Source organism: Eublepharis macularius, chromosome 6, assembly GCF_028583425.1.
Source record: "Eublepharis macularius isolate TG4126 chromosome 6, MPM_Emac_v1.0, whole genome shotgun sequence".
Taxonomy (NCBI): Eukaryota; Metazoa; Chordata; class Lepidosauria; order Squamata; family Eublepharidae; genus Eublepharis; species Eublepharis macularius.
Genome location: NC_072795.1, coordinates 64,154,502 through 64,164,071, shown reverse-complemented (window position 1 = coordinate 64,164,071; position 9,570 = coordinate 64,154,502). Strand labels below are relative to the sequence as shown.

Here is a 9,570-nt window from a genome sequence, read left to right as displayed (position 1 = left end):
GTATGGGATATCCCCTCCCCCATGAGTCCTCACAGGTCCCCTCTTTAGCAGGCAAGAGTGCAAAAGGTCTTGTGCCTCTCATATACATGGGACTCTTGGTTCTTGCACATATATGGTCATGCATATAAATAGAGTGGCATAAATTATGGGATCAAGCAATAGAAGACTGTGCAGGTGTCACCTCAAACTCAGTGCTTGGGAGGTAGGTGTGGTTCTCTTTAGCACAAATGGGCCTCTGGGGATAGTAAGACTTCATCCCCAGATATGAGAGACTTTTTTGTCTATGTTGAATGTAAAAGAAAGAAGAAGAGCTTTGAGCTGGTACTGGATAGAATTTGTTTTTAATCGACAGAATAAAAACCAAGTCATGTTTTAACTGGAAATGTTCAGGAAACTTGATAAGCTTTTAATAGACTGTCAGGGGATTACTGTTGAAGAGAGCTCAGGGATAGTAGCTTTAAGAATTCCATCTACCATCACCCCTCCTGTTTTTAGTCAGCATGCATGAATGACCACCTTCTCTTTTGTGTTAATAAACGTATCTTGCAGTGATCAAAGGTAGTTTGAAAGGATTGAGCCTTACTAGCCGACAGTGACGAGTGAGTCATGAGAGGCAGTTGCTGCCATTGGCCATGAACACCACACTGTGCTGTGTGTGACATACAGTAGAGTGGTTCAACAAGACAGTCTGAGGTCTAGGATTACTGAATTGGCAGAGAGTTTTCTATAAGGTGTTGTCTGCGCTGTGCTTCTTTCCTCCAACAGATGCTGGCTGGAAAGGAGGCTGGGCTCAATCTCCACAGTCTGCGTTGTGTTGGATGACTTCCCCCCCTCCTGTCCCAAACTGGTATGATGATGCTATAAATATTCATTCCCAGATTAGCTTGCCAGAACTCAGAAGGTTGGGCATGTGCCAGCTGAAGGGGCCCCAGGGAGACACATCCACCCTGTGTTTGCTGTCAGCCAGGCTCAGTTGGTGGTCTAGCATCCTGCCTGTTGGACACAACCACTCCGTTGGTGGTTTGGCCTCCTCAGTGGAACGCAGACAGGATAGACTTGCTTCTCTAGTAGCAGTTTGTAGAGTAGCAATATTTCTACAAGCTGTAAACAGATGAATGTGAAGGACAGAGGAGCCTGGAGTCGAGGGGGCCCCACTTTCAGGGATGTTCCTCATACAGGTTGGTTTATATGGAAAGAGCCCCCCCCCAATTAAAACAGCCATGAAGAATTAAATCTATAGATCACTTGAACTCCATTGGTTTGCAAAGCATCATACCTTGGGAACAGCATTTACATTAGGACTCTGGGAGCAGATCACTTTCACGCTATAGGCTCACTGCTCATTTGAAATTCCCTACAGTGTTTAAGGATCCTTAAAAAAATCTGCTCGAGTTATGCTCTCATAATTCAAGCAATGATGAAGATAGTAGGAGCTGGATAGGGTAACAGATTATCATGTCATGGCTAAAGGGCATCTTTATAGTTCCCAAGCGTTCAGGATGAAGGGAAATTCTGCAAGCTCCCTAGCACTAAGAGCATCAAGATGGGCAGAGCTCTCAGGAAGATTTGGAACTATGTGAAGTTTGTGCTACAGAAAGGGATGGGCACCAAAGATGGATGGATCTGATGTGGGTCTGCCTATAGAAGAAGGATTTTGCATGAAGTAGGAGTGTGAAACTGAAGAGGTTTGTGGTGCTGTGAGCAGGGCTCTCAATGAGTGGGGACTCAGTGGGGTTCTGCGCCATAGAAGAAGGGGTAATGCATAGAACAAGGATAGGAGAACATGAATTTGACAGCAAACTTCATCTCTTTGTTCTTCTTCTCCCAGCGGTAAATAGCCAAGACCAGAAGTCTCCCACCCACCTTACGACCCATCACCAGAAAGCTGCCACTGAGGTCATCAAGTTGGGGACAGGGGCAAGCTCCTGCATTCTTCATATGTAGCACCAATTTCTTGGTGTCCTTGCGCTTCAGTGGCCCCACTTTAAGTAGTTTTTTCTTCTTCTGAGCAGCCACCAAGCGCCTCTCCCCATTTTCTTTCTTGATCTCCTTGATGCGCATCTTCACCACTGTGCAGAAGAAAGGATAATGGGTTAAGTTATATGTTTACAGATTCTGCGTGTGTGTGTGTGTGGGAGAATCAACAAGATGGGTTTGTAAGTGCAGGGAGTGGACTTTGTGTAAGAAAGGAGGAAGAATTTTGTCAGTTCAAGTAGGGTACCTGTAGGGACTTGTAGGGGCATCTCACCCTCCCTATTTCCTCTTTCTCTGAAAGCCCCCATAGCCTCTCCCCTTTTCTTGCTTTCTTGTCTACTTTTCTACCCACCAGCCAGCCCATCTTATCTGTCCCTGTCTTCACCTTCTTCTCTCCCCCTGGCAGCCTCTTCCTGGAAAAACTCAGCTTGGTTTTAGTCGCTGCACAGTACTGGCTGCCAGCCAAGTTGTGCAGTTGGGGGCATCTTACTTTCCCTTGTATCCCTCTTCCCACACAATTTACTTTCTTCCTTGTCCTAGCAACTCTCACATCCTCACCTTTTTATACTTTCTTTTCTCCTTTCTACCCACCAACCAACCTACCTTTTTTCTGCACATTGTCTTTGGCTATCTTTATTATTTATTTACTTCATTTATACCCCACTTTTCTCCACAATGGGAACCCAAAGCAGCTTACATCATTTTCCTCCCCTCAGTTTTATCCTCACAACAACCCTGTGCACTTCTATGGCACTGTGGTGATTTGAACCTGGGACTCCCAGATCCTAGTCTGAAACTCTAACCACTGCACCACACTGGCTTTTGTGAATTGGCTTCTGTTGAATTGTAGCAAGCGGCCAGTCCTTGCTGAGTCATGCAGTTCGCATGGCAATGCCAAATCAGTCGTGGAAAGGGGCACGCCCCTATGCCTTTGTTGACAGAAGCCAAGTTTTGAAGGCTGGCTATACTATGTGGTTGCCTAGCAATGGTCACTGAGGGCATCCATTGCTTACAGCTAAAGGCACTGTTTGTATTATTTTGGGTGTTTTTAACACCCCAGTGTATTTTTTTTAAAGATTTAAGATTGAAGTGGGTTGGCGGACTTGCAGCAGATCATATATAGAACTGTGCAATGTGAACTGATCCTCAAACTCTCATTAGTCTCGCAAAGATGGAAAACTTTGTCTGATCTTGGAAGACCGGAAAATAAGATATTCCATTTTGGAGCAATGTATCAGATGTTGTAGCACACAGCATTTTAAAGATTGACTGTACCTCTGCCTCCAAATAGATTTTCCCAGTTCCCTGATTTGACCTTATCTGATTCCTCTCACAGCTGGATTTTCTAAAAGTAAATTAACTTTTTTAGGAAGACATAAATGTAGTTAAATAATTACAGAACTAAATAACTGGAGTTATTTAACTGGGTCTGATTCTCCTGCAATGCCCACTGGTGCATTGAAAGAAGGCTTTCCCATCATTTTGCTATTCCAGGCATGTGGGAGGAGTGGGTGGGTGCTGATACCTAGAAGGTGAAACGTTTGAGCAAGAGGGTCAAATCCCCTGCTATCATTCCCTCTCATTTTGACTAGGACGATCATTCTAAGTACCAAACTGACCACATATTGTGCTGACTGCTGCTTAAAGAAAGGTGTTCCCCTTGAAAACTCAGCCATATCGACTGTTGTAGGGAATGAAATTGCAGCACATTCCCTAGAGTGGTTTAGTGGCGTACCAGTCTCAGGTGACCCAACCAGACAAATTCCTTGTGGTTTTAGATGAACAACTCACCAAAATCACTGGAACACATCTGCTCCATTATGCCATCAGCTTTGTGCTCCATCTCACATTGGGTGCAGATCTTGGACACTGTCAGTTGGAAAAACAGTGAGTGAGTGTCCACCAGATAACTGGGATACCTTTTAGCCATCCCTGCCTGTGTACTTTAAGGAAGCTCCTGGCCTTTTTATATTCAGTGGCAGCCTGTTCCTAATGCTAATAACTGTTCTTTACCCCAGTTTGTCTGCATCATCATGAAAGACCAGTGATGAGTCATGAAATATGCTGAATGAATAGGTTTGGGAGCGTGTCTCATTCAGAAAGGATGCCAGTAATCCTTAATGGAAAGGCTTTTGAATAAAATTAGGTTTTATGGAAACGTTTATTTCTCATGGAACTGATGCTTAAACCACACGAACACTTCTCCAATTATGCAGATCTTTATCCTTGCACCCATTAACATTTTTCTATTTAATTTTCCAGTCTCTTTGGTTAAAAGTGATGCATGTTAAAGGTGGTGTTAGACTGCGAGGGGGCAAGAATATTAAGGTGCATTGTGCTTCTTTCTAGTTTGAAAGCAACATGACAGTGAAGGACCTGCACAGACAGAATCTAATACAAGGCAGAACATTTATCTTGGCTGACTTCAGGGAATAGCATCACATGTAGGCTTAACTAGCACAAGGGTAAGGCTGGAGCTGTTATGGATAAAAAGGGAGGAAGAGCCTTCCCCTGCAGCTTTATCTATGTATTCTGGGATTAGCTAGGACAATCCAGGTTGATTAAGTGGTCCTTCGGAAGCTTTAGAGCTTCAGATGGGCATATATCTTGACTTAAAGTGGATTGCAACAAAAGTATCATCATGGTTGTCTCTGGTGGAGATATAGAGATGAAGTGAGTAGGAATAAAACAAAGATGGAAATCCAAGATGGGAGGCAGGTACAAGATAAGACAGAGTTCCTTAATTGATAATAATTGTGAACCAAAGGACATTTCTGCAGGTCTCTTCCCCTTCACCATTTTGTTATCCAAGGGAGAGGAGGAAAAAGTCATTGTGTACGGAATTTTAAATTAGTTGCATCTGCAGGTTTGGGTCAAGGGTGGTTCCTGGATTTGAAGTGGATGAAGATTATTGCAGGAGAGGACTACTGCTTTAACCTCTTAAACCCCCTTGGTACCTTACCTTATGCCCCGCCCATGGCCATCTGCTCCACAGGTGAGCATGCAGAAATCCTTACCTGGAATTGTGTGTCTGCAAGTGGTAACTCGAGAGGAAATGGATTGGGTCACTAATCCAACATTGGTGTTAGTGAGGAATAGACCAGAGCATCTTTAACCCCTCTTAAATACATGGTCAAGGAAATGCAGTTAGAATAAACAAGCAGAAACCTGCATGGACTTGCAGGTTGCATCTCATTTCTCCCTCCCCTACTGGTTCCTCTTTCCCTTCCCTGAAAGCCCCCATAGCCTCTCCCCTTTTTTCTGCCTCTGCTCCCCTCAATCTTCTGTTTCCCCTCCTGCCCTACCACTGGCCACCTCTGCCTGGGAAAACTAGGATTCAATTGCGTGGTGCTGGTTGCCCAGCCAGCCCCGTGGCACAGTGAAGAACCTACGAGGACTTGCAAAGGGCACCTCATTTCCCCCTGTATCACTTTCCCCACACTCTTTCCTCTTTCCCTCCTCCTTGCAACCCCCATATTCTCATTCTTCTCTGTTTTCACTCTTTATTTGTCCCCCTCCTTCAGCTATATTTGATACTTAGTTTACTGCATTTATACCCCTCCATTCTTCACAATCAAGACCCAAAACAGTTTACGTCCTTCTCCGCTCCTCCATTTTATCCTCAGAACAGCCCTGTAAGCAGGGGCAGACTGGGAGTGAAAAACCCTGGAAAAGGGCCCTCCTCTAGCCTACTCTGGCTCTGCCTCTCCAGGGGAGGTCTGCCTGACCTCACCCTCCCTCCCAAAAGGGCGGCGGGGGGGGGGGCAGCCTGACTAATCAGTTGGTCCTCTTGGCCTGGCCTGGCATGAGGGCTTGAGTGAGTGGGGTGCCACTTCTCTGGTTGTGTGGCTTGGACAAGCTGGGAGCTGCCTCCCTCACTTTCCATGGGCCAGCATGGGCTGGGTGTAACAGCCACGGAGGGCATCCATTTCTTAAAGCTCCAGGTGATCTTTTATCCATTTAGGTTTTTTTTAACCCCCCCCCCCATGCATTGTTCTTTCTTTTCTTTTTTTAGATTCCCAATTTTTATGCAAACTTGGGGTGCTTTTCAAGAGTGTAGAAAGTTAAGTCTTGTTTGTTCATGGATTCTGCCTCCAGATTTAAGTATCCTCTGGTTTGGCTGGGTTGAGAATTAGATAAATGGATGATGGTGATGCCAGCTGTTCCCAAGGAACTTGGAACAAATCAAAGGGATGACAAAGGGATTGCAGTCACTGTGCAGAATGGGTTAGTGAGGGGGGGGTCCTCTGCAAGGATCTGCCAAGTTTTCAGTTGATGGGGAATAATCCATCTACCTCAAGCTAATTTGCCTTTTTGGCACTTCATATTTCTTTTACAGAGGCTCCCATCCCACAGCCCTGGGACTGAGGTGCCAGGACTTTCCTGTAAATCATACTTTAGGGTTATACATCAGAGCAATTTTTGGACTGATTATGATACTGGAAATGGAGGCTGGTTGGAAACAGATAGTGAGTTTAAAGCTTGTTAGACTTTCAGTCTACATTTACTGGTATTATCTGTGCTGCTGGTGATTCCCTTTTTAAATGAACAGATTCACACACACACAGACCTCAGGGGCTCATTCCCCAATGCCTTACTGTTTGGAAAGTGAATTAATATATCTCTGCTGACGTTGTTAAAGAGTTCAAGACTAGAGGAGCTTTTATAGAAAATGGTGCTCAGGCCCAGAATGGAATTCTTCAGTGCATGACTAAGAACAACTGCACATAACAAGGCCCCCAGAGACTATAGTGAAGGGATTGTGAGCGTACTAATTCATTATCACGAGAGGAGGAGCACTGAAGGTCAGGAGTTCTGGCTTCTCTTTCAGACTTTGCCAGTGTGCCCAGCATCTCTCTGAGCTTCCTTTAGTTCTCTGGTAGGTTGAATGCTGCCTCCTACTGCTCGCTATGGCAAAAAATTGCTAACGACTTTAAAGTGCTGTGACAAACTGTAACTGTCTGTTTAACCCACATGCTACAGGCACTTATTCCACTAACAGCCATTACTTTTAACCCTGTAGCTTGTCTCTGATATCCAAAACTAGTTTCTTAGCTGTGGTCTCAGCTTTGGAGGTTAGAACATGTCTTACAGTCCTGAAGGCTGCATACCTGATTGGCAGAGCAGGCACTGAGACCTGGGCTGTTTCCAGATGGCTCACCTGAAGCCGCTCCATGCTGCAATGTTGTGCATCGTACCAGGGAAAACGCGAAAAATTGTGGTTTCTCGCGCGAGTTTTGTGTGACGCCGTGCAAAACTCGCGCTTGAAAACGTGATATTTCGCGTTTCCCCCAGCACGATCCACAACATTGCGGCATGGAGCGGCTTCAGGTAAGCCATCTGGAAATGGCCCTGGGCTGGGGGCGGGGGGGGGGCAGAAGGCAATGCCTGCAAGAGACCAGAAACTGGAGAAATGCGCAGAGGAGCAATTCTGCTGATATGGGGTGCCACTGCCTATGTAAAACCACAGGGATGGGCATCTATTGGAGACAGCATGCTAGGCAAAGGAAATTGTCCAACAGCAAATAATGGAGCAGCATACACGTAGCCAGAAAAAACAGATCAAACTGTACAAGTAGCGTAATAAACCATTTCACTATGCTGAAAAGTGGGAAACTCTGAAAAAGGTGGGTGGGGGGATAATAGTGTGAATATTGCAAGACTGAGGTTTGAATACAATGGCTCACTATAAATCTCAATACAAATTGCCTGATATCGACATATCTCAACAGAACTGGGAAGCTACTTGCTATAATATTCGGAATTGGATCAGATAAGCAACAAACATGGGATAAAACTCCAAGCTTGAAGCCCCCCCCCCCGCTGTTTTTTGTGTGGCCTAACCTCACACCACCCAGTTTGCTACTAAAGAGTCTGAACTATGTCCTGGATATCCTGGAAAGCTCTTCTGCATTTTGCAATGTGAGTAAAGTTGCTGAGTATTTACCTGAATAAGCCAGGAGGTACAAGAATATTAGCATAGTCTGAACAGTGCATGAGATTCTAGCTGCGGGAGCCAAGGTCTTGTAGGAAGTGTATGTGTAGGTTACCAAAGGCCATAGGAATGGTTTGATCTAGGAACAGTCTCTACCCCAGGCGTACCCTCTTCCCTCCCCATGTTGTTACCTGGTGGCTGAGTAGCCTGGCTGTTTCCAAACTGTACAGTGATGCACAGGTCGTTGTCAAAGGGGAATTTGTTGCAGCTGAGCATGTCAGGCCAGGGGAAGCCATAGGATTCCATGACAGGTGCGCACGAGTCACGCACTACCTCACAGAGAGAGCGGCATGGATAGATGGGCCGGTCCAGGCAGACAGGTGCAAAGAGAGAGCACAGGAACACTTGTGTGTCTGAATGGCACCTCTTGGCCAGCAAAGGCACCCAGCTGCTGGCTTGCTGCTTGACCTCAGGCATAGATTCATGATCTAGCAGGTTGGGTAGGCGCATGCGCTTGTAGCCCACAGTGTGGCAGAGCTGCAGGTCAGCTGGGATGTCCACACACTGCGGTTGTTTGGTGTAGAAGCGTCCATGCTGGAAGTTGTCTGACTGCCAGCTGTAGTAGTCATACTCCTGACTTGTGGCCAGTGCCCAGTCCAGCATCAGAACTAGTAGCACTGTGCCCATGGCATTCCACTGGCAGGATGACATCATGGCTCACAGACACCTCCCCTCAATTCTTCACCAGAAGGCACGTGGGACTAGGTTGCCCCTAGATGTCGATGGGAGCCAAGTTGTGTGATCAGCGCCCTGATCCTCCCCAAGCCAAGTAGCCACCACTTCCCTCTCAGAACCAGTCTGTCTGTTTCTATGAAAGCAAATCTGTTCTCCTCAAGGCTACGTGTTAGTAACCGGCCCTATCAGTGGGACGGAATGAGCAGCAGCTAGGCTGTCAAAGTCTCTGCTCTGAGCTGTTTAGTACCACCCCTTCTAGGCTTTCAAAGCAGCCCCTTGAGGGGAGACAGCAGCCAATCTTCATCAGGCACACTCCCCCTTCCCAAGGATGACTTGGGAGCCAGCCATGAGTTTGTCCCCCCCTCCTACTCTGGGCCATTCCTCCAGTCTTCTCATTCCTCCTTCCCCCTCCTACATTTCTGTTATTTTCCCTTCTACTCTCTGCTTATTTTTCCGGATACCTTCTTGTGTTACTTTACTGGCTTTCCCCTATCTCCTGCACACAGACGTGCACTTAGCAGGTACCAGAAGACATGTCATGGAATGCTTTGGACCACAGATTTGGACAGCAGATTTCAGAAAGGGAAGCAGGAAAACTGCACAGGCTCCATCACTGGAGTGCCATTAAAATGAATTCCATTCCACAGCAAGATGTGTGTTTGATTTTAATTTGGGAGCAGGGAGGCTTCAGGTATCAAAATGTTTATGGGCGGGAGAAGAACGTATTTGCAAAACCTGTCAACTTAATTCAATGGATTCTCCGATGTGTAGTGAATGTCTAACTCACTAGTTAAATATTGAAATAATCATCTATGGCTTCTCAATTTATGATACACAGATTACAAATGAATGGTGGCACAGGGGCAACAATCATTTTTTGAAATATTGCTTGAGTTGGACAAATGCCAGAAAAAGGATTTTGGGCT

The 9,570-nt window shown here is 45.9% G+C and overlaps 1 protein-coding gene across 1 annotated transcript; it reads right to left on the bottom strand.

The window, feature by feature from the left end:
- Positions 1-311: 311 nt before the first annotated feature.
- Positions 312-8,730, bottom strand: SFRP5 (secreted frizzled related protein 5). The gene is made up of 3 exons (XM_054983461.1): positions 8,101-8,730; positions 3,766-3,843; positions 312-2,069 (listed from the first exon to the last, which is right to left on the bottom strand). Exons 1-3 carry the CDS (start codon positions 8,621-8,623, stop codon positions 1,726-1,728), a joined length of 945 nt encoding a protein of 314 aa, XP_054839436.1. The 5' UTR covers positions 8,624-8,730; the 3' UTR covers positions 312-1,725.
- Positions 8,731-9,570: the final 840 nt, after the last annotated feature.

Excerpts from the sequence above, each read along its gene's own strand:
- SFRP5 (XM_054983461.1), bottom strand. The coding sequence starts at position 8,623 with ATGATGTCATCCTGCCAGTGGAATGCCATGGGCACAGTGCTACTAGTT. Across the intron at positions 3,844-8,100 it reads CCAGGCTACTCAGCCACCAG|TGTCCAAGATCTGCACCCAA; the intron begins GTAACAACATGG and ends TCCAACTGACAG. Across the intron at positions 2,070-3,765 it reads GATGTGTTCCAGTGATTTTG|TGGTGAAGATGCGCATCAAG; the intron begins GTGAGTTGTTCA and ends TCTTCTGCACAG.